Source organism: Gorilla gorilla, chromosome 22 (assembly GCF_029281585.2).
Source record: "Gorilla gorilla gorilla isolate KB3781 chromosome 22, NHGRI_mGorGor1-v2.1_pri, whole genome shotgun sequence".
Classification (NCBI taxonomy): domain Eukaryota; kingdom Metazoa; phylum Chordata; class Mammalia; order Primates; family Hominidae; genus Gorilla; species Gorilla gorilla.
Genome location: NC_073246.2, coordinates 42,048,041 through 42,071,574, shown reverse-complemented (window position 1 = coordinate 42,071,574; position 23,534 = coordinate 42,048,041). Strand labels below are relative to the sequence as shown.

Below are 23,534 nucleotides of genomic sequence, written 5' to 3'. Positions count from 1 at the left end.
TCTGCTTTGATCCCATCCCACCAGGGCAGGTGGAGTTGCTTGTTCTGCTCACTCACTGCTGTATCCCAGGCACCTAGATTGGTGCACATAGGATGTGCTAATTAAATAAGTAGGTTAAATAAATCAGCCATTTATTTAATAAGTAGTTATTACATGACTTCAGCCTTTCCCCATCTGGGCACCAGCTATTCTTTGTCGTATTTTGATTTTTACTAAATACTGTCTTGGTTCCCTTTGTCCAAAACAGAGCATGCCTCTCACCCACCCACCCAACTCCTGTAGAAGACAAACGTGTGTTTGTAGAATTATGCAGCTGCTCCTCACTACTTTTTAAAAATTTATATATTTTTTTCTGCTTTTGTATCCCAGTCTTTGCCTAGTTTAGGACCTGGCACATAGAAGGCAAATCTCCCAATCAGAACCAGAGACAAAAATGTGGGACTGGTTCTCACTGGGGTGATTGAGCCCATATCAATTAATGATGAGGCCCCAAGATGCTGGCTAAAGCCAAGATATTGAGACAGGGAGGAGAGTATTTTGGAGCAGAATGGAGCACCGAGGCTTGAGTCTCAGCTCTGGGAGGGACACAGGAGCTGCTGGGCAGTGGGAGGCTGTCCAGCTGGGGAGGGACAGAAGCAGAGACAGCGTAGCCAGGAAGGATCAGGACAGGGAAGCAAAGCGGAGATCCATGCGTTTGGCAATCAGGAGGTGCCTGTCATCCCTGTGTTTTCAGCCACACAGAATGAATTGTCCTGGCTTTTACCTTTGCAAACATAATACAAATTATAAAGATAGTCTTTGCTTATTACTGCTTTACAGATTGAAGAGTTTTGGCTTTTGCAGAAATGCAGAGTTTATTTTTGGAAAATCACTTGTTTTTTGTGAGATGGAGTCTTGCTCTGTTGCCCAGACTGGAGTGCAATGGCACAATCTCAGCTCACTACAACCTCCGCCTCCTGGGTTCAAGCGGTTATCCTGCCTCAGCCTCCCCAGTAGCTGGGATTACGGGCATGCACCACTGCACCCAGCAAATTTGTGTATTTTTAGTACAGACCATGTTTCATCATGTTGGCCAGGCTGGTCTTGAGCTCCTGACCTCAGGTGATCTGCCTACTTTGGCTTCCAAAGTGGGGAAGCCAATTCTGCTTTTTCTATATATTACATTTGAACCCATGTAAGTAAATTCTTAAATGTCCAATGTCAACACAGTTTTCAAATTTAGTTAAATAAATGGATATACCTAATTTTGCATTGGAAACTCAATCGGCTTTGGATTATAATTTTATAGGCATCATTGGCAATGAGATGATAACCTATGAAAAAATTACAGCTCAGGAGTTATACAGAAAGCAACAAAATTCTTAAGGGAAATTTTTTATAATTTAAAAAATTTTTAAAGTAATGTTTTAGAAACACAGTAGAAAATTTAGTGCCCTTTGTAAAACACAAGCAAACAAAAAACCTTCCTAATGATATTGGACATAGCCCTATTGTGTGTTTGTACAAATTAAATTATTTTGGTTTGTCTGGACTGTTTTCATCACTTTTTTTTTTAGGAGGAGGGATCCAAATGCTTTCACTTCAGGGAACAGGCAGAACAATAAATACATTACTGACAAATCATGGCAGCATTGGTAGGCTAAGTAATAAAGCTGTTACATTCTTAAAAACAGTTAAGTCTGTCCTGGATACAAGAACTGTACCCCCTCTCCTCTTCAGTGGGGACCTTCATAAAATACCAGACCTGGGCCTGGCATGGTGGCTCACACCTGTAATCCCAGCACTTTGGGAGGCTGAGGCGGGTGGATCACTTGAGGCCAGGAGTTCGAGACCAGCCTGGGCAACATGGCGAAACCCCATCTCTACTAAAAATGCAAAAGTCAGCCAGGCGTGGTGGCACACACCTGTAATCCCAACTACTTGGGAGATTGAAGCAGGAGAATAGCTTGAACCTGGGCGGTAGAGGTTGCATTGAGTCGAGATAGTGCCACTGCATTCTAGCCTGGGCGACAGAGTGAGACCCTGTCTCAAGAAAAATAAAATAAATACCAGACCAGATTGGAAAAGTAAGTTACTCCCAATTCATGATTACATTATGATATGTATGCTATCTGATAGAATTGGGGACATTCTTGTAAACACTATGCTGGCACCTTTGGTTTAATTATGAATATATCTCAACTGGAAAATCAAGGTTGCAACTCTTGTGTGCCATCTTCCTGAGAGGACCACACCAAAGGCCATGCCCCAGGGAGCCCAGAGGATTCAGGATGAGACAGTGCCCCTGACATTGCCACCAATTCCTAACAAACTGGCTTCTTGTTAAATTCAGTTAAGTGTAACTAAATTAAAGTAACCCAGCCTCAGTATAGCTGTCAGACTCAAAAATCATTTTTCAAGGATTTTTATGGAAAACCGTGTGCTTTTCAATGAGCACAGAATTATCTGTGTGTGAGGGAAATCCATTCCATGAGTTTTTATTGAATTTGATGTCCAAAGTTTCCTGCCTAAGAGCTTGACCCCATGTGCAAGAAATTGGGTGCAGAGGCTCAACAATAATCATCACCATTAGCTGGAAGCCATTCTCTCCCTCGGCTCCTGTTCTGGACTTTAACTTCAGTTCTAGCAGAGCCTTTGCATTTTTGGAACTAATAGATCTGAGAGGCTGTAGCACTCCAGACTGCCAGCTGTCCCCGGACCTGCTGAGGAGAGGGATGCATGCTCAGCATTTCAGCATCTACAAATTGCTTTACCCATTCAAAGCAAGGACTCACTCTGGGCTTAGTTCCTGGTGCCATGTAGAGTCTGCTGGGTGACCAGAGACATGCAAAGACAGACACGCAAACATATACGCACACTACAGGGACAGGTCCCCAGGCCTAGGCGGGTGTCAGCTGCAGCGGGAGGCTCACAGGCATGGGCGGCAAACCCTGATGGAGGGAGAAGAACGCCCCAGGGAAAAGGCTCGGATCTACCCAGGGGTCCCATGTGTTTTGGACATGGCTGGGACACAGGGTGCATAGGGAGTGCGCAGAACAAAAGCATGGAGAGGACGGCGAGGTGCCGTCTGGGAGCAGAAAATTACTAGGATGGGTGAACAGTGTGAATTGTGCTCTGGGGCCATGTCCCTTTTAAAAGAGTACAATAGAGACCAGAATTAACGTTTAGGAACTAAATAGAAACCGTCACCAGGCATAGAAGTGGGGTGGGAGTGGGGCATCAGAGTGAGAAATAGGGATCCCCATAAGGACGATGGTGGAGAAAGCATAGGACAGGGGCCATTTGGATCAGATTTCAGGGACAGCATCAGCAAGTGTGTGAATGAGGGGTGCAGGGAACAAGCAGCCCAGAGACCTAACCCCCACCTCCTCTCTCTCCAGCTCTTGTCTTTTAACACCTTTGTTTTAATTATAAGTACATCTTAGCTGGAAAATCGAGGCCGCAATGTCCCCATTTCCTTTCAAACTCATATTTCTAAACCATAACAAACCACATATGCTGGAGAATCGGCTTCGTTTCTTGGCATTCTTATAGTATCATTCTCTCCCAGTCCCGCCAGCCCTGACCTGCGGAATCAGCTTCCTGCTTGGTCCTCAGTGAGAGGACGGAGCTGTGGAGTCCCATTATCCTCTTGGAGTAGCAATCCCTGCATCTTAGAGCACTGACTCCTGGGGAGAGGCACCTTGATAGAGCGCCTTAGTGCCCTAAGACACAGGGTGCACCCTTTTCTATAGACCATAGCCATTTTTCAAGACTTTGTTTTGTTCCAAAGCCCATAACTCTCTCCTTCATGTTCCCATTCTGATTTCCTGCTTGGCTTATTGTCATATTGTTGAGAAAAGCAACAATCAGGTTTCAACCAGTAAGTTTACCTGTGTCTGCCCTCGCCTGGCTTCCCTCAACCAGTAAGCCTACCTAAGGCCTCCCGTCGCTCTGCCCTCCTCCCATCCCAGAGGTATTTGTTCCTTTGCCCCACTCACTCCATAGCCTGTATCTTCTGCCCTCTTCAGTTTCTGCCAGGACATTCATTATTCCTTCAAGTTTACCTTTTGTTGTTGTTGTTAAATTTCTCCCATTTGCTTCCCCCTATTTAAAAACACTTAATGATAATTATATTATGATTATGATTTCTTATATTTACTGAACACATTGTTTTCATAACAACCCTATGATACAAATTCCATTGGCCCATTATATAGAGAGAGAAATGGAGTCACAGACAAGCTAAGTAACCCGCAGAAAAAGCATGCAGCCAACAAGTGATAGAACCAGATTGTGAACTTGGACAGAAAAAACTCAATCAACTTAGCAACTACATCATGCTACTACTCAAAACTTCCTCTTCCTTTATAAAAAAAGAAGGGAGCTTTCCCTTAGTCATGCCCTTCCCCAATCTACCCTTTATCTATAAGATAGCTTTACTTTTCCTATTACTTCCAAACTCCCCAAAATGAGTTCATATCCACTACTTCAGCTTTCTTATCTCCTGTGTGCCATACAACCTTTTGCAAATGTCCACAGAACTGGCTTTCTGTAGTTCTGCAGTGATCTAAAAGTTGCCAATCCAAAAACATTTTTTAATCTAAAGGACTCTTTCCCTCTGATCTCTGTGTCGTCATTTGCTTCTGCTTCTCAGAAGACACCTGTTTTCCTGCTGCCTTGCGTTGCAACCTTCTTTCAGTGTGTGTATCTCATAGCTCTGATTACATTCTGAACTCTTGGTTGGCAAAATGTTTTACATCTCTTAGTTCTACACCATGTACCTAGTACGTAGCGCATTTCCAACACATGCCTATCAGCTCTAACTGGGATGTAATTGAAATTGTCTCTCATTGGCTCCCTGTAATTGAGATTGTCTCTCATTGGCCCCCTGTAATTGGGATTGTCTCTCATTGGCCCACTGACTTATTGCACACTCAGCAGAAATAGGTTGCTTTAAACTGCACACTTTTGTTTCCTCTTTAACATTGCTTCAGCGCTCTGTGGCTAGAGCCCCTGGTTCACAAGGGTTTTTTTGTTGTTTTTTGTTTGTTTGTTTATTTATGTTTTGAGATGGAGTCTCACTCTGTCGCCCAGGCTGGAGTGCAGTGGCGCAATCTCGGCTTACTGCAACCTCTGCCTCCTGGATTCAAGCAATTCTCCTACCTCAGCCTCCCGAGTAGCTGGGACTACAGGCGCATGCCACCACACCCAGCTAATTTTTTGTATTTTAGTAGAGATGGGGTTTCTTCGTGTTAGCCAGTATGGTCTCAATCTCCTGATCTCGTGATTGCCCGTGTCGGCCTTACAGGTGTGAGCCACCGCGCCCGGCCACAAGGGTTTTTAATTGAAGAACAAAAGCCATGAAAGACACCCAAAGGCAGAAGAATCTTGATTATTTTTGCCCGAAGTCATTCTAATCAATTGAGAAACCCCAATACCATATCACTAAGCAAAGCTTCCAGCAGGGAGAGAAGGACCTTCAATACACACCATAGACAGCATTTTATAAGGGAAATTTTGTTTTACAACTTTCTGTTGTACCCCTTGTTCAAAATTGGGATTGATTCACGAGGTTGTCAAAGACATGGTGAGAAGGAATACCATGATAAGTCCCCAAGATTCATGTTTCCAAAGAGCAAATAAACAAAGGCCTAGAGTTGGACACAGTAATTCTACAAAATTGACATTTCCCATGACCGCTAAACACTTCTTTCTCTGTGCCAAACATGGGGATGGGATGTCCTCGGGGACCACCTTTGGCTGCGTAGGCTTCGATCTGCTCCGGAAAGTGTCTCTAACCTGCCTGTGGGTTTTTGGTCCTTACAGCTCCTGATGGTCCACCTCAGGAAGTTCACCTGGAGCCTATATCATCTCAGAGCATCAGGGTCACATGGAAGGTAAACTCAGCAAACACTTGTATTCTCGATGCTTTCCCCCCAGGGCGAGCCCTTCACTCCTGTTCAGTGTTACGACACCAAGACTCTCTAATTTTACAAAACTTTTATTTTTTCAAAATTAAGTTGAAAGCCCTTTTCTTAAAATGCAGTATTTGTGTCCACGTTTTGAATACTTTTACAGCAAATTCTGTGTCTCAGAGAATAAAATGTTTTTATCTTTTTTTTTCTTCCTTGAATCTTGATCAAGGTCTAAGCAGTAGTCTCTACAGAAATAGTAAAACTGATGTCCCTGACTGCATGCTCTCATTTCATCCCAGCAAAAATGTTTTCAAATTGCTTTTTTTAAATGGCAAAGCATGCGGTGGCAGACAGTCCACTGAGGTGGCAGAAAACAGGCCAAGTCCTCACTGTGCCACTAACTAGATTTGTTCTCAAGAAAGCCCCTAAATTTTCTTGCCAGTGAAGTGAGCTGTTGAATCCACTGACTCCCAGGGCAGTGCTACCCCATGTGTGGCCCATAGAGGCAGACTGGCTGCTGGTTACTTTACTGTTTGTTGGAAGTAGCTGGGAGAGAAAGAAAGCTTGAGCCACAGTGTAAACAATTGCATCACTAAGCACATCGTTTCATTCAACAGCCATGGTTTCCATAGCAAATTTTCTCAAGTAAGGAAGCAGTGTTGATTCTGGAGCAAGCTCATCACCAACCACCACTGTTCCATGGCCTTCAGGTCAGTAGCATGGCCCTGACCTGGTGGGCCATGGCGTTAGTCATCCTCCTGAATGTGCTCTTGGAGATGGCTCTGTCTTAGGCCAAATTCCGTTTCATCCAGAACGTTATTATCGAATCAAAAGTTCTGTAACATTGCATTAACTATCCCAGCTCTGAATTTCTCTCATGGCATGTGATTTTTTTTCTTGTCTCTTTCCTCACCCTTTTTTTTCTGTGGCGTCACTGGGAGAAGAGGGCAGCCAACAGCTACAATAAGGTCTTCACGTCACACGCCTCTTCTAACCATTGCATCTGTTTGTTTGTTTGTTTGATTGTTTGTTTGTTTTCCTTCTAGTATGGGTTCTTTCATAAGATGACCAGCCTCTGTAACAAAAATGGATTTTCGTTGTTGGGGCGGATACCACCTTTGGTATTACGGGCGTTAATGCAGCGAGCCCCTTTGTGTCAGCGTTTCTCAACCGCAGCCAATGAGTTGTGTTTCCAGCGGGCAGCGTGATATGACTGTTTAGCTGCATAGAAAGTGCAGGCCGAGGAGTGTGGGAGGCGGTGTCATTGGTCTTTGTCAGCACATCCACCCCCTGCGAGCATCACACACATTGTAGAATAAAGACGCTCAGCAAGCCGTAACCCCACACGCATTCCCGCCACTCTACAAATGGAATGCTGACTCACTCTGTCTTGAATTGAAGACTGTGAAGTTTTACCCACTAGCTTTACACATTCTCTCGTGTTTTGCCCTGAAAAAGACCAGGTATTACTGTGGCCTCAAAAGCTTTTTGGGTCTTTTGGGTTCTGCATGAGAGAGGTGTCTGTCCACAGAGGATCTAGCTCTTATAACTAAAAATGGAAACTTCTGAGGCTTTAAAAGGCATTGTATCCTTTCTCTCTGTAGAAAGCAGCCACAAAAGTCAGTGCATTGCAGTTAAATTTCTCTTTAGTGCCAAAGGGTGAACATGTTGTGGGACTATTAAAAGGAAGCCTGGCTCTCATTAGATTGTGAATCGACTGAATATATTGTTCGTGGAGGAGTGCAATCTATCTCTGTAGTGGGCCTTTGTGGCATGGCCTGTCAGCAGGCAGACTTGCCGGTGATCTAACTGACTAATGAGGTTGGGGCTGCCCTGTCACCAGCTTAGCATTTCACATCGGCCTGTTTATATAATGAGCTTTTAAAGGACACCTCTGATTCGATCGAATTGGACGCTATTACACGAAATCTTAAGTATATGTAAAGGACAATATGTTACATACAACGTGCCTTTATTTATGGCATAAAATTCAGAATATCTGTTTTGTGTAAGGAGAAAGAAAGAAGGAGAAATAGCGTTAGCCCCAAAGAGGGAGCCCCACATCTGTCAGCCACGGTGGACATATGCAGTCATGGGAAGTCTAAGGTGGAAGCTCATTCATGGTCACGGACGCTGATCAGAAGTAAAAGATGCATTCAGTACAGAGACACAGGGTAAAGGAGGAAATAGCTCTGGGGTTTTGGTGGGAAAATAGCCATTTAGACTCTAAGCCTTTGAAAGGTAAGGGGCACTTTGGTGGCCTTTCTGTAACACTGGAGATAGATATTACATTTATTTAATTATCATTGAACAAGCACTGCTTCTGTAACAACACCCTCTATTGATCAAAATAAGCAACTTTCCACTTTTATTTCATTTTATTTTATTTATTTATTTATTTTGAGACAGAGTCTCACTCTGTCGCCCAGGCTGGAGTGCAGTGGCACGATCTTTGCTCAATGCAACCTGTGTCTCCCGAGTTCAAGCAATTCTCCTTCCTCAGCCTCCCAAGTAGCTGGGGTTACAGGCATGTGCCACCACACCCAGCTACTTTTTTTGTATTTTTAGTAGAGACAGGGGTTTTCACCATGTTGGCCAGGCTGGTCTTGAACTCCTGACTTCATGTGATCCACCCACCTTGGCCTCCCAAACTGCTGGGATTACAGGTGTGAGCTACCACACCTGGCACCCTTTTTATCTTAGTTATTTCTTTCACCAAAGAAGAGCTTCTAATTTTAAAATCTTTCATGTCCAGCAAAGGTTGCTCAGGACCTAGTGAATGCAGCCATCCTACATCAGCTGCAGCACCTGGATTCAGGCCCCTTATCTTGCCCCGCCTTCCCAGGGATACCTACCCAAGCAGCAGTCCACAAGTGTCATCGTCTGTCCTGTCAGTGTTCAGGCGGTTTGTAACACGCTTACCTCTCCTGTCCATTCCTGCTCATTTGAGGCTCAGATTGTGCATGACTGCCCCCATGAAGATGGGAATCCCCAGAATGCAATTAGAGTTTCACCCTCTATGTTACCCGTTGCTCTTGGCGATGGCTCAGGGAGGTTCCCACCCAGTGGCTTCTGCAGTCTGTTTCATGTGCATCCCCTCCACTGTTCTGGGAGCTCCTTGGCAGCAGGAAGAGAGGCTTACTCAGTTCTGATCCCTCATGGCTGGCATGTGTTCCATGAATGAATGAATGGGTGAGTGAAGGAGAGGTGAGTGTATATGTGAGCTGGGAATGAAGAGGCCTAGAAGACAAGTGTTCCATATCACAATTGCCTGTGAAGCATTACGTGTTTCCAAGACTGCCATGGAGATGGCATCCCCGCTATTAGGATCTCCAGAGAGCAAACATGCTGAGCTCAGGTCTAACTCATGATACAGTGAAATGCCCTAGACTATACAACGGCAGGCACCCAAAGATGTGAACTGCACTCAGTACACCAGGCGACCAATCACTTTTCATATGAGTTTCTACTATGGTAATTTTCAATATAGTTTATTGAAAAGTAAAGGGCAGTAGTGGTCCAATTTGTGATGAGTTTCATGGGAAATGGACATCTTCACATCCCAAATATAAGCCCATAGAAAGATATTCAAGAGAAATATCTTTCTATGGGCTATATTGTGATGTCTATATTATGCAAGATGAAGTCTCAGAAAGGGCTCTTAAATACTTTTACAAATATTAAGCTAATTAAAGTGCTACCCCATGCCTTGACAGAAATCCAAAAGACAATGTAAGCAGTTCTGAATAAATTAAAAGTAAATGACAATAAAGTTTCATTTGACATTCTTGGAGAAATAAAAGGATTTGTGTAAGCAAATACAATTTAATTCATGGCAGGTTTTGTTTCTGATTCAAAATCAGAAAGAATATTTAAAGCTATGGATAATTGATAACATATTTGATGAAGTACCTGAACATTGTACAACTAAGGAATTCTTTGGTTTTTCAGAAAATTCCAATTTTTAGTTTATCTCCTAAAGTGTCTCTTTTAGCAGTGCCTGTCACCTTCTCTCCTAATCAGTCTCAGAATCAGCTGACCCTCTTTGGATGCAAATTAAGGACAATGTGATTACCAGCTACTTGTGTGCATGCTTGTGTGTGTGTGTGTGTGTGTGTGTGTGTGTTTGCCATGGTCACTCATAAAATAAAACATTCATTATTTAGAATATTTAATGAGTATATACATCTCAAAACATTTATCCAGAGAATGCAATTTAAGACAGAGTTTTTTTCCTATTGATATAAAATTTGTGTTGTTGTTTTATTTTTGCATTAAATAAGAAATCTTTGCAGAACCACAGGCTGTCCCCAAAATATGAAATGGTCAATTGCTTAAATATTCCTGTGCTGAGAACAATTATCAAAGTGATTACTTGCAATAAAAATCCTGAGAATAATTTTACCACTTGGCCCTCAGTATTGTACTATCTGCGTGAAAATTTTACTGAGAATAAGCAAAATTCTCATTTAGAATTAAGAAAGAGAGGTATGATTTCTGTAAAATATTAAGTTGAATATTCAGAGATTTAATTAAATTTCAGTAATCTGAAGAATATTTTTAACCAGAATATCACATCTCCACTATACCCAATAATTCCAGCTAATTGAGGCATCATTACAACCTATTAAGTTTCAGAGTTGAGCTCTTACAACAGGAAAATGACTCAGTCTGTCATTTAAAAACAAAACTGCCTTATTTCCAGTGACCTCCATAGTCATGGTTTAATAAACTGCAGGCTCCACTTGCCTTCTGCACTAAAATCCCTCTACCCCAGGAAAGTGCAAGGTACCTTGGAAAAGGCAGTTTTGGAGGCACCTTCCAGCACTAGTATTTCCTGGCCAACTGGGACAGCTGTCCTTCCAGGTATTTGCTCCCCGCCAGGCACGATGCTAAACTTTTGCATGCATTATCTCATTTGATCTGTGAGCTGGGAACACCCAGTTTTGTGCAGAGGGAGATCCTGAAGTCAAAGGAACTTACCCAAGTTCTGAAGGCTGGTGACTGTCAGATTGAGGACTTCCACCCAGGCTGCCTGGTTCTGCCTCCTGGGTCTCTGAGCAGTCAACAAGTTAATGACCATGAAGTGCCAAGATTGTAGTTCGTGCATAATAATGCTCAATAAATATTAACTCCCTTTACTATTCCTTGCAAACTTATGTTATAAATTACACCCAACCCCATAAAAATTAAAGCTATATGAAATTTACATTCTTACCTAGTATCCTTTTCTTTCCAAATTGTAAACTTAAGCTTAGAGTAACTTTCATAGTGAGTAGACACCCTTTTTTCCTATATCAACTGAAATTCAAAAAGGTTGCCTTGAAATAAACTTTACTTAATTCTTCAACTATCATTTTAATCTTTAGGCTATGAAAAATGACAAAAGTTTGCATTTGCTTTTAGGAACTAATCCATTGGTTCTAGCATTGGTTTTATAATAGCCTTATTGAAATTCCTGAACACCAACATGTCTTACAAATACTTAAAGAATTTTTGGCCCTTCTCATGTTAACGAGTCTAACCTCCTTCCTTGATAACAAGAAGAGAAAAAAAAATTTCAAAATCTCTGGTCATCCGTATAAAGTAAGATTGTTCTTTCTCAACTTTTTTAGGTGGACTAGACTCTAGGTTCCATGAGGGTTGAGGACGTGTCTTGTGTGTTCACTGTACCATCAGCAGGAGTGCAATAAATATGTGTTAAATTAATGCATAAACCATTTACCATTGTTTACTTTTCTCATAAAAGGTTCATATCAAGAGGTGATGCTTTAAAAAAAAAACTGTGGACTTTCTAGAAAGCCCTAGGTGACTAAATTTGCATCTTTTTGGTGTATATGTAAACTATGCATGTTTCTTTAATGAAGCCATGGTGTTCATTTATACCACTTGGAATGTACTCTGCATGTCTCCATCTATACATTGGGTTATTCCTCTCAGTTTAGCCATGTGGTGGGCCTTCTTCAAGGACTCCAGTTCTCTGTCCCAGGACAGAGCTGCCAGCCTGCATGCACAAAGGGTCCGGCAGGTCTCCTCAACTAAGCAGGCAGTTCCCTTGGTTTCCAGCTTAGAGTGCAGCCAGGAAAATGCTGGCTGCATTTGCAAGAGCTACTCGCGGCCACAGGGGTGGAATCCGGGTCTGATGCTCAGGCAGGCTGGGAAGAGACACTGTCTGGGACTGTCAGCCTAAGAGGCAATTCTTGATTCAACCCCCACTGAAAAAGCTGTACCTCTCCAGCAGAGTGACCTTGACAGGACACAAACTGAACTTGGACTAAGGCTTAGGACCACGGCCATCTGCCGTCAAGCCAGAAATCCCGTTGGATGGTTTCTTCTAAGAGTTTCACGTTGAGTCTGGATGAACACAAAAAATCTAAGTGTAGGCACTTTGATTTTTTGTATAACGGTTAGGTTATAAACTGTAAAGTTGCAATGTAACTTTAGAAGGCAAGTATTGTATTTGCCTTGATTTAAAGAGCATATTATCAGAAATGCAAATAAGGTTGCAACTAAAGGGGTATTTTGGACATTTATTGATGCTCATCCTTAGGTGTTTTCTTAGTGCATCAACATTACATTTTACAATTGGACCAGGTCCTGAAGTTGTGACACTAGGTCAAAAATTGTGTATGGTCAGAATGATATTGAAAATGACTTAAATTGTCTAATAAGCACACTATGCATAATATTCACTAGGAAGCTTTACAGTAACATATATATACAAACATGTAATATTCACAGTGAAAACTGAAAAGTACATGTAAAAATATAAGTTGACACTATTTCATCACATTTTATGTAAAGTAACATTAGCGTAAGTTAAATCCATTTCCAACAAGTAAATTATATATAATTAGAATACAGTGTAAAAAGTACTGGATTAAATTTCAGAAAATTAGATACGACACCCATCTCTACACCTAACAAAATGACCTTAAGTCACTTGATTTGTCATTATTGGAACTTGAACCCTTTTCTCTAGTTCTGAGTTGAGTGTTTTATTCATTATGTCATAACCAAGAAAGTAGCAGTGCATTTTAATATGCATTCTCCTCTCTCCTCACCTCCCAGTGCTGACTTGATAGCCATAGAGGATAACGGATGTGGGCCCACTCTGGAATCCATAAGGTGGTCCCTTGATTAACAACCCCAATTTCGATCCCTATCCTAGATGCTGATTCCGCCCACCCCACCAATGGCTCTGGACAGCACTGCCATTTCTGATGGCAAATATCTCCCAATAAATGTGAATGTTGTGAAATTTTCCCAACAAAAAATAGAAGTTTATTTCAGTAACCTAATAATAGATGGATAGTGTCGGGCACAGTGGCACATGCCTGTAATCCCAGCATTTTGGGAAGCCAAGGCCGGCAGATCACTTAACATCACGAGTTCGAGACCAGCCTGGCCAACATGGTGAAACCCTATCTGTATTAAAAATACAAAAATTAGCCAGGCATGATGGCTCATGGCTATAGTCGCAGCTACTCATGAAGTTGAGGCAGAAGAATTCCTTGAACGCTAGGAGGCAGAGGCTGCAGTGAGCCAAGATTGCGCAACTGTACTCTAGCCTGAGTGGCAGAGCAAGACTCGTCTCAAAAATTTAATTAATTTTTAAAAATAGATGGGTAGGTAGTAATTTAATAAAAGTATTCAGAAGACCATCTTAGACAGTTTTATCAGTTCTCATATAATCCTAACTCTGCTTTTCACAGAGAACAAATTGGAAAATCAAGCTAAAGTTAATATCGCATTGAGCATTATGAATGCATGGATGCCATCCATACAGGGAGTGCATAGGTGGATATACACTGTTTAATGTGCTGTATTTCCTCAGACAGCAGTCCTTAAGCCATCTCGCTGATGACATTTCCCATCTTTTCAGAGAAATCAAGTGAGATACATAAGTTAGTAAACAGGGCACAGATGTTAGAATGAAAAAGGAAAACATATATCCAATCAAGAATTACACAGACATCATCAAATGGCATCTGCTATATCATGGACCCCTATCCTAAGGCAAGGGAAGAAACATGACATTAGTTTTATTGTTATTATTATGAGAACTCGGCTGGACGAAGTTGGTTAGGGTCCATCACAGGAAGAACCCCAGCCAGGAGGGCATGAATTAGCTGCCCTAGCACAGCTATTTTCCAGACTACTTTCAAGGTAGCATGAAGCAAGACAGAAAAACACAATGTGTGCCTTCAAACGTATTTCACTAGTTCAAATACATTTAAGTTAAAGCACTAAGATGTAACAAACTATTTCAAGATAGCCCATAACATTTTTAAAGCCAAACTCTTCATTGTATTAAAAACGCTGAAAGCTACTTCAAATTCTTTCAATTCCTATAATAAACTCTTCCTGTTCTTTTGAAAAATTTAAGTTGAAACCAAAAATAAAAGTACTTTGTGCTTTGAGTAATTATAGATGTATAAGAAATAAAACCATTTTACCTTCTTGTTTTCCCTGACAGTAACAATTTGAAGTTGGAAACAAGGTTTGTTTTTCTGTAAATAACAGAAGAATTTAGGTGGCAGATCCTTAGTGAATTTAGGAAACAAGACTTCCCACCAAAGGAGAGTGTGATTCAGGGAGTGCCTGTGTTGCTCCCGTGGGCCCCTGTGGAATCTGTGGAACATGTTGCATCTGGACTTGTGGAGTATTTCCCCTCAACATAAGCCAGAGTGTTCACAGGGGCCCTTGGTCTGAATGCTTCTAGCACATTCCTAACAGGGAACATACAGTAGCCTATTGGACAACTGTTTCTTTTCTTTTTTTCTTTTCTTTTGTTTTTTTGTTTTTGTTTTTGTTTTGAGACAGGGTCTCACTCTACCACCCAGGCTGAATGCAGTGTAGTGGCACCATCCTGGCTCACTGCAGCCTTGACCTTCCAGGCTTATGTGATCCTCCTACCTCAGCCTCCTGAGTAGCTGGGACTACAAGTGCATACCACCATCACCATGCCCAGTTAGCTTTTTGATTTTTGTAGAGACAAGGTCTTACTATGTTGCCCAGGCTGGTCTCAAATTCCTGACCTGCAGCGGTCCTCCTGCCTCAGCCTCCTAATGTGCTGTGATTACAGGCATGAGCCACTGTGCCTAGCCTAGACAACTTTTTCAATATTCTCCTCGCAAATACCTATTCATGCATGTTGATGTCTAAAATTCCCTTTAGTCAAGGCTAAAGCTTTTCATTACCCAAAAATAGATAAGAGGCTAGGCATGGTGGCTCACACCTATAATCCTAGCACTTTGAAAGGCTGAATTGGGAGGATTGCTTGAGCCCACGGGTTTAAGACCAGCCTGGGCAACATAGTGAGACCTCATCTCTATCAAAAGAAAAAAAATAGCTGGGTGTGGTGGTGTGTGCCTGTGGTCCCAGCTACTCAGGAGGCTGAAGTGGAAGAATCACTTGAGCCTGGGAGGTCGAGGCTGCAGTCAGCTGAGATGGCATCAATGCACTCCAGCCTGGGTGACAAGGCGAGACTCTGTCTCAGGAAAAAAAAAAAAGAAAAAAGAAAAGGAAAGAGAGACAAAGCCTAGCTCTAGAGAAAGAATGCCATCCTCCCCTTAATCCCCACTGAGCTATAGAGGGCAGATATTGAATCCAGGACCGGAGCTCCATTGTTACTGCAGACATTACTATTCCTTGTCTTCTGATAGAACACAAGTTAGAACTATCCATTGGAGCATGGATAAAAGGAGAGTAACGAACTCTAACCAACACTGGGCAGAGCCCAGGCCTTTCTCCAATGCTCCTTTCTTGGTAGTGCCTCTCCTGTCAACCTTTCTCCCCTCTCTCTTTCCCACCCTGCCTTGGACCTGCAGCGCACCCAGTGAGTTCTACGTCACATGCTGGTTCTGTCCACAGCACTGTCTGGTACGAGTCTGCAAACTGTTTCTCTAATGGGCCAGAGAGCAGATATTTTCAGCTTTGTAGGCCCTGCAGTCTCGGTCTTAACTGCTCAATTCTGCTGCATAGGCACAGCTGCAGTCCATGCATGGATGAGTGAAGACAGCTGGGCTCCAGTAAAACTTCACCTAGGAAAGGTGAAATTTGAAGTTCACATAATTTTCACATGACAAAATATTCTTCCTCTTTTGATTTAAAAATGTAAGCCACAACAAGAAACCATTGTTAGCTAAAAGCCACATAAAAACAAGTAGCCAAACAGATCTGGAGGAGGGACCAGTTTGTCAACCCTTATTTCCTGGATTGAGATGATCTCTCAAGAGGGAGCCACATCCAACTGAAAGAGTCTCATCTGAGACAAGGCTAGCCCCTCCCGCCATATATGATATATGCTAAATCATCACTCTCCAGTTCAAAGATCCACAGATCTTTGGGGCAGGGGCACAATCCCTCCAACCTCTTTGCTAATGCATAACAAAAGTGACCTTTGCTCCAGTTCCCAATAAGTTCCTCATCTCGTCTTAGAACTCCTCAGCCTGGACTTCTTTGCCTATATCACTACCACCATTGTGATCATAACAATTTAACAAGTCTCTGGGAAGTTCCAAACTTTCCCTCATCTTCCTGTCTTCTTCTGAGCCCTCAACACTCTTCCAACCTCAGCCCATTACCCAGTTCCAAAGTTGCTTCCATATTTTCAGGTAGCTTTATAGCAGTGCCCCACTCAAAAATGGCTTCTGGTTCATTGGTTCTTTTGGCACAGATGTAAAGCACTCAGGAATTCCTTCCAGTTATAAAATTAAAGCTCACCTTTCAGTGGGCAGGCTCCTTCTGAGACCTGGATCTTCTCTGGTTCTTCTGAACAGATACTTAGCAAAAATGACAAAGGCCGCAACAACCCTGCATGTGACTGATGCCGCTTACTCCTTTACAAGCCCCTTTCTCTCTCTCTCTCTCTCTCTCTCTCTCTCTCTCTCTGTCTGTCTGTCTTAGTTTGACTGTCACAGCTTCCACCTGCCTCCTGGCAGTGCCGTTCCCATCTGTGTGTCCCTTCCAGCCCAGGGTCACTCTCACCCGCTACTGGCTGTCAGCCTTATCCCTGTGGATTCCAGGACTCAGTTTGTCTCCACACTTACCCTCTCCTCCTACATCACTTAAGGGTTCTCTTAGTTATTCTTTAATTTATATTATTAAATATAATATAAATTATATTATATATAGGGTGGGAGGGAAATGGAGGCAGTTCCAGTTTAAGGACCTACAAGGTAGACAGAGGCTGCCCTGTGTGCATGTCAGAGCACTGGCTGGGGCGACTCCTGGCTTGGCTCCCTGCCTTGGCCTCCAGCTTCCCACGCCCTGCCCTCCCCAGTAGAAAGGGCCTGTTTCATCCCAAGGAAGATTCTTCTTCACCCTCCTTTCCTGTCTTTTCTCATCAAGACATCCAGGATGCCTCCAGAGCATGCAGACCCAGTGGTTTGTTGGGGTGAGAGGTGGATGTGGATGTGCCTTCATCTCACTCAGCTCCACCCCTGCCCGACTGACCTCTTTACCAGCGGTGTTGGATCATGATTGGCCCTCCCCTGGTGCTGTCTTACAAAGCTTCCAGAATCAGACACTGTCTTCTCCCATCCCGCAAAACTACTTCCGAGCATTTTTCATGGCCCCATGACCATGCCTTTGAAATCCTGCCTCTTGTGCCGGTTTATCAGATTGGAGTCGGGGTGCCCCTCCTTCCCTTATCTCTGTGGCCTTTCTCGGGCCCCTGCCCTGCCCTCCTTGGCCACACTGCCATTACAGGGCCTCCATTACCTGCAGAGGGGCTACTCTGGGTTGGGCCTTCCGGGCGTGTGTGGTGGGCCAAAGCCCTTTGGGTTCACTCAGCCACCGCTAAATAGTTGGGGCCCAGCCTTAGGCTCACAGACTAGCATACCCCTCTTTTGCATCAGAGTACACCCTCTAGGTCCCCACTGTTGGGCGCGGGAGCTAGGTGGGGGCATTCCCAGAGGCCAGACCTCAGAGTTGATTCATAGGAAGCAAAGCCCGAATGCCCTTGTGTAGTCCTTGGCAGACAGCACTGATAGGCCTCTGTGGCTGGTAGGAAATGTTAACTGTGGTTAGCAGGTGGTGTGATGTATGAGGAACAACAGAATTCAAAAAGGGAGTGTCCCAGCAAGAGGAGCTATGTCACAGGTGTTTGTTGGCTGGATGAATAAAGCGGAAGCTGTCCTACACTTTAGAAATGGAATAAATGGAGTTTTGCTTTGCAGTAGTTAACCTCAATTCCATGTCATAAAATTATCAGTCTATTTCTAGCATTCTGCATTTGTGTCTCAAGGCAAAGCCCACATATACCTTGGCCACTCTTTCCTCCTCAGCTGCCAAGTCTGACTAGAATATGGCAGCTGCAGCCTGCAAGTAACATTCTTGGCTCTCAAGACAGTGCCTATTTCAAATAATCTGTCATTTATCATTTATTTCTCAAACCGAAATTGCATAGCCCCTTTGTTCTAAGCACTGTCTCATTATCAGGTCATGTGGCCCTTTTGTATTTCATGAAATGTGGACATCTCATCCTTTCCTAGCTCCTCAAAAGATAATGACTTTGGGGGAGCCAGTCACGTGGCCATACATCTACCCATTATGAGACCTAGGACACAGATACTGTATTTAATACAGTGCAACTCTAAGGAGAGATATATGAACAAAAATATCATTTGAGACCAGAAGCAGTGGTTCACTGCTGGTAATCCCAGCACTTTGGGAGGCTGAGTTGGGCAGATTATTTAAGCTCAGGAGTTGGAGACCAGCCTGGGCAACATGGCAAAAACCCATCTCTACAAAAAAGTTCAAAAATTTGCCGGGTATGGTGTCATGCCTGTGATCCCGGGTACTCAGGAGGCTGAAGTGGAAGGATTATTTGAGCCTGGGGTGGTTGAGGCTGCAGTGAGCCATGATCCCACCACTGCACTCCAGCATGGGTGACAGAGTGAGACCCTGAAAAAGAAAGAAAAAGAAAAGAAAAAGAGGGAAGGGAGGAGGAAGGAAGGAAGAAAGGAAGGAAGGAAGAAGAAAGGAAGGAAGGAAGAAGAAAGGAGAGAGGAGAGGAGAGGAAAGGAATTATTTGAGGCAATAATGTAAGAGGTCTCCTCGACCTGACGTAGCCCACTCAAAATCCATTGTCCATGGACCAAGATGGCCAGCTGGTTCTCACACCACCCCTACACCTATTGTAAAGCAGAATCCCTTTAGTGCTGAGTAAGGTAGATCTTTAAATTACTCCCAAGACCAGGAAGGTCTAACAGTTTTATGTGCATTTATTCCCTTTTGTTTGGCCAAGAACCAGGAAAATGGGCTACTGGCTAACCTGAGAAGTGGGGGAATGCATAGTTGCTGCTTTTTAACTAAATAGTCTCTCCCAGCAAAGCCAAATCTAAATCACTGAGTGACTCCCAGTGATAACAACAGTGATTCTCAGACTCAGGGAGCACTGGTATCCCCTGGAGGGCTTTTTAAAACACACCTCACCAGGCCCCACCCCCAGAGTTTATTCCTGATTCAGGAACTCTGAGTGGGTCCCCAGTTCTTGCAGCTCTAACAGTTTTCCAGGTGATGTGGATGTTGCTGGTAGCGCACCATACCACTACATACAGGCTCCATAGGTTCTGTCCCGTAGATATGTCCCTAGCTTCATCTGTGCTTGTACCGTCCCCCACCCCTGTGATCACCATGGATACCTCACCCCAGAGTCACTGGAGCCTCTCTCCATTCCTGGGTGTCTTCTGTCCTTGCACCTGGGTGCAGCTGTGTATGCCAATTGCTTTGGCGACAGCATTGTACCCTCCAAGGCAATGTCCAGTCACCCTTTAGCTCAGGTGAAGTATGCTCTTCTCTGGCAATCCTTCTGACCCCGATTTGCCCCTCCATAGTACTCTGGGCAAACCTTCAGCACTGCAAGTATCAGGCAGTATTCTGAACACGGATTCACTCATAGGTGTCCCTGGGTGTGCCATGCCTTGTGTAGAACAGATGCCCAGTTAAGGTTTGCTCAATGTGATGTACCCATTCACTGAGCAAGCTTATGGAATGGCTACTGTTTATGTTGGAAAGCAGGTAAGGGGAGGCTGCAGAAAACGCACAAAGATGAAAAAGACTGTCCACCCAACTTGTCACATAAGGGAAATGAGGATAGATTACATTTTAAGTGGATTTGGAGGAATCTATAAAGAAAATGTTCAATTCATTTCCCAACTAAATTATTCAGCATGCCTGAGAAAGGCAGCATTCTTCAAACGTGAAATTCTGCAGCGAGGCTTTTAGCAGACTCCAGCCAACAGGTGAATTCTGCACATCCAGCAGAGGCCATTTCCTTTCAATGGGAAGGGGGCAGGAGGCATGAGGGAAACAGAACATGGCTGGTGGTCTTCAGCACAAGAGATGCCTGTTCTAATCATTCACATCCAGGCAGGTGCGGTGAGCATTTGCACGTCTACTGTTTTACTGTCCCTTTAAAGGAAGATGCATCTGCCACAGGCGGCTTGCAGCCGACTGATTGGGAAGGACATATAAAATAAGTCACTTGCACACCGTGCAAATACATTGACATGGTGCGACTGTTGTCATGGAGATCAAAAGAGAAGGTTTCTTAAAGGAAGTGGAGGTTGGGAGGGATTTGGAAGCTGGAGAAAGGGCATCTGGGAGGATGAAAGGAGGCTGTTTAGGAGGACTACAGGAGAAAAAAACCTGCCAGGCTAGGAAAGGGGAGAGAGCATTCCACAGATGGCAGATAAACGAAAGAAATGAGAAGAAATCAGGATCATTACTGAATCCAAAGGCAAATGAATGGGGGAGTAAAGTTCAACATGGGAAAAACAATCTTTGTGTGAGAAACCTAACAAGGAGCAGGCACGACCTTCTCTTAGATTTGCACTGCGTTCAAAGGGATTTGAGAAGAGGCAAACAGAAAGCACTCACTTAGGAAAGAAGTCAGTTGTTTATAAATACGTCCTCAAGGATTTCTTTAATTTAAACACATTTCTAAATTTCAACATTTTCCCTGTGGAAAGGGCCTTGTTTTATTGAGTTCTTAAATAGGAGTAGAAGGGAGCCCTTAGTTTTTTGTTTTTTGTTTTTGTTTTTTTTTCCATATGCTTACTTTTCAAAGGACTCCTTTAATTTGTCTTAAGATGACTGGTTACCAGGTGAGATTTGCTGTAAATCTGCAGGTCCATCATCATAAAAACATGTAACCCACCGGCTGGCTAAGTGAGCAAATTCTCTTTCTGGAATCCTTCTTTTAAGAAGGAAAAAAATGAATGACAGTGTCCAAATAAATTGGCTCATCAGAAGCTATTTTCATCCCTGGTGGGGCCTGGGCAATGAAGCTCAACCCCTCCAAATCCTGCCTCAACCTGTCATCCTTCTGTGAAGGCCAGCAGGCTAAGTCCCAGTGCGGAAGCCAACTCTCAGCTTGAATCCACACTTCCCGGCTGTCACACTGGACTGCTGAGTTCTCCACTTCTGTAGTGGCTAAGCCAGGCCTCTCTTCAACAGCTAAACCATGTGTCTGCAGTCAAGGAATTTCTTCTGACTTCATACCCTTGCTATCAGTCCTTTACCCAGTTAGATTATAAACCTGTACCTGTGATCATTCTTACCCACCTCTCTTTTTTGCACCTCATGTGTGTTCAAAACCATTCTTTTCTCCATCTGCAAGAATATCTTCTGAGAACATCCACAGTGTTGAAGCCCCGATTTAGACAGGGGGAAATAACAAGTGAGATTTCATTCTGTAGGGTTCTTTGCATTCTAGAGCTTGCAATGACATTCTTTGAAACCACGTTTCATTGAGAATGGTGGCCACTAGAGGAGGTAGAAGTGATCAGTGAATGCCAATGGAGACCAGGGAGGGAGAAGGCTTCTTGGTGGGAGTGGTCTAGGGAAGAGCCCTGGTGAGCTGGAAGCTGAGCTGGCCTGCAGAGAAGGAGTAGAGGGGGTATTCATTGAAAGAAGAGGGAAGAACATTTTTTGACAACAGCTTTTATAAGGTGGGAATATGTAATACAGTTGGGATCCCCACCCTCTTTCAGGCAGTCAGAGAGGAATGCAGGTGAGCAAGCAACACCCAGGAGGCATTAGTCTTGAGAGATGAGGCAGCGATCAGATCTCACAACAGGTACTACTGAGATTGGGAGACAGAGATCAAAGAGGCATGGTCAAAGTGGTTTCCTAGGAAATTTGTCTTCTCCAATATTCAACTCAGATTCAAAATATGTTTCCAGATCCCTATCTGATTTCTTGTTTTCCTTTTCTTCTCACCCCACCATTAACCTCATTCACTGAGTTTCATGAAAGTGAAGCATTATTTCCACCCATGTATCAATCGTTCTACAGTGCTAATTAACAACCTTAATACAGTGCTCTAAAGATCATTTCCCTGTAAGGATGTATTCTCTATACCCCAGAAAACCATCTCCTTTTGTTCCAAGTAGACACATGCTCCAAGCAAAGATGTCTAAAGCATCATTCAAAACAATTTTCCAGTTAAGGATCTTATGCACTAATTTGCCTTGGGAATATGAAGCCCACTGCCAGACAAATGGAATCAAGTGTCTCCACTAAGCACACCTTCCACTTCTACTGACTCGTCCATAACTCAGAGTGAGCCTCTAGTGTCATTTTCGAAAACCTGAACCACAGGCCCTAACATTTCTTACACTTAATATACAAAATCCCTACATTTATGGATTTTTTCCAGAGGTTGTTTTAAAATACATCCACAAGGATTTCTTTAATTTAAATACATTTCTAAATTTCAATCTGACTAGTCTATCTACAAATTAATAAAGTAACTTAAACTTTCCCTGATAAAGAATTTTTGCTTGCTTTTATGCATACAAATATACAATTTCCTCTTCATGTGATCTATTAAATTTTTCTCTGATTAGAAATGCCATGTATACTATTACTTTACAAAACTAACAAACTTTGCAAAAGGGTGAAAAGTTCTCTGAGGCTCTATGAGTGGTTAATACCAAATACAACTTTGGAGAATTCCTATCCTGTACTTGCCTTGAGATAGTTGTTTTAACATATTTGACCTTTTGTTTCTTCATCTGTAAAGAAGCATACTTATACTGTGTGGGGGTTTTTTGGGAAAGAAAATGAAATAATATACATAAAGCACCAATTACAATGGGAAAAAAACAGTGTTCAGTAAGTGGAAGTGGAGGTGGTAGAGGTAGTAGTAGTTGTAGTGGTCATTGTGGTGGCATTCATGTTGGTGTGGGATAGTGATGGAATGATGGATGGTTGTGGTGATAGTGATGTTGGCACTGGGATTGTGATGGAGTGATGGATGTTGTGGTGACAGTGGTGTTGGTGTTGGGATTGTGATGGAGTGATGGATGGTGGTGGTGACAGTGGTGTTGGTGTTGGGATAGTGATGGAGTGATGGATGGTTGTGGTGATAGTGATGTTGGTGTTGGGATAGTGATGGAGCGATGGATGTTGTGACAGTGGTGTTGGTGTTGGGATAGTGATGGAGCGATGGATGTTGTGACAGTGGTGTTGGTGTTGGGATAGTGATGGAGTGATGGATGGTTGTGGTGATAGTGATGTTGGTGTTGGGATTGTGATGGAGTGATGGATGTTGTGGTGATGGTGGTGTTGGTGTTGGGATTGTGATGGAGTGATGGATGTTGTGACAGTGGTGTTGGTGTT

The 23,534-nt window shown here is 43.2% G+C and overlaps 1 protein-coding gene across 1 annotated transcript in view; it reads left to right on the top strand.

The window, feature by feature from the left end:
- The window catches only part of DSCAM (DS cell adhesion molecule), an 836,416-nt gene that overhangs the window by 673,627 nt on the left and 139,255 nt on the right, over window positions 1-23,534 (top strand). The window contains exon 16 of the mRNA XM_063702725.1: window positions 5,809-5,879. Coding sequence (XP_063558795.1) covers window positions 5,809-5,879 — 71 coding nt within the window. The remainder of the gene's footprint in view (window positions 1-5,808; window positions 5,880-23,534) is intronic.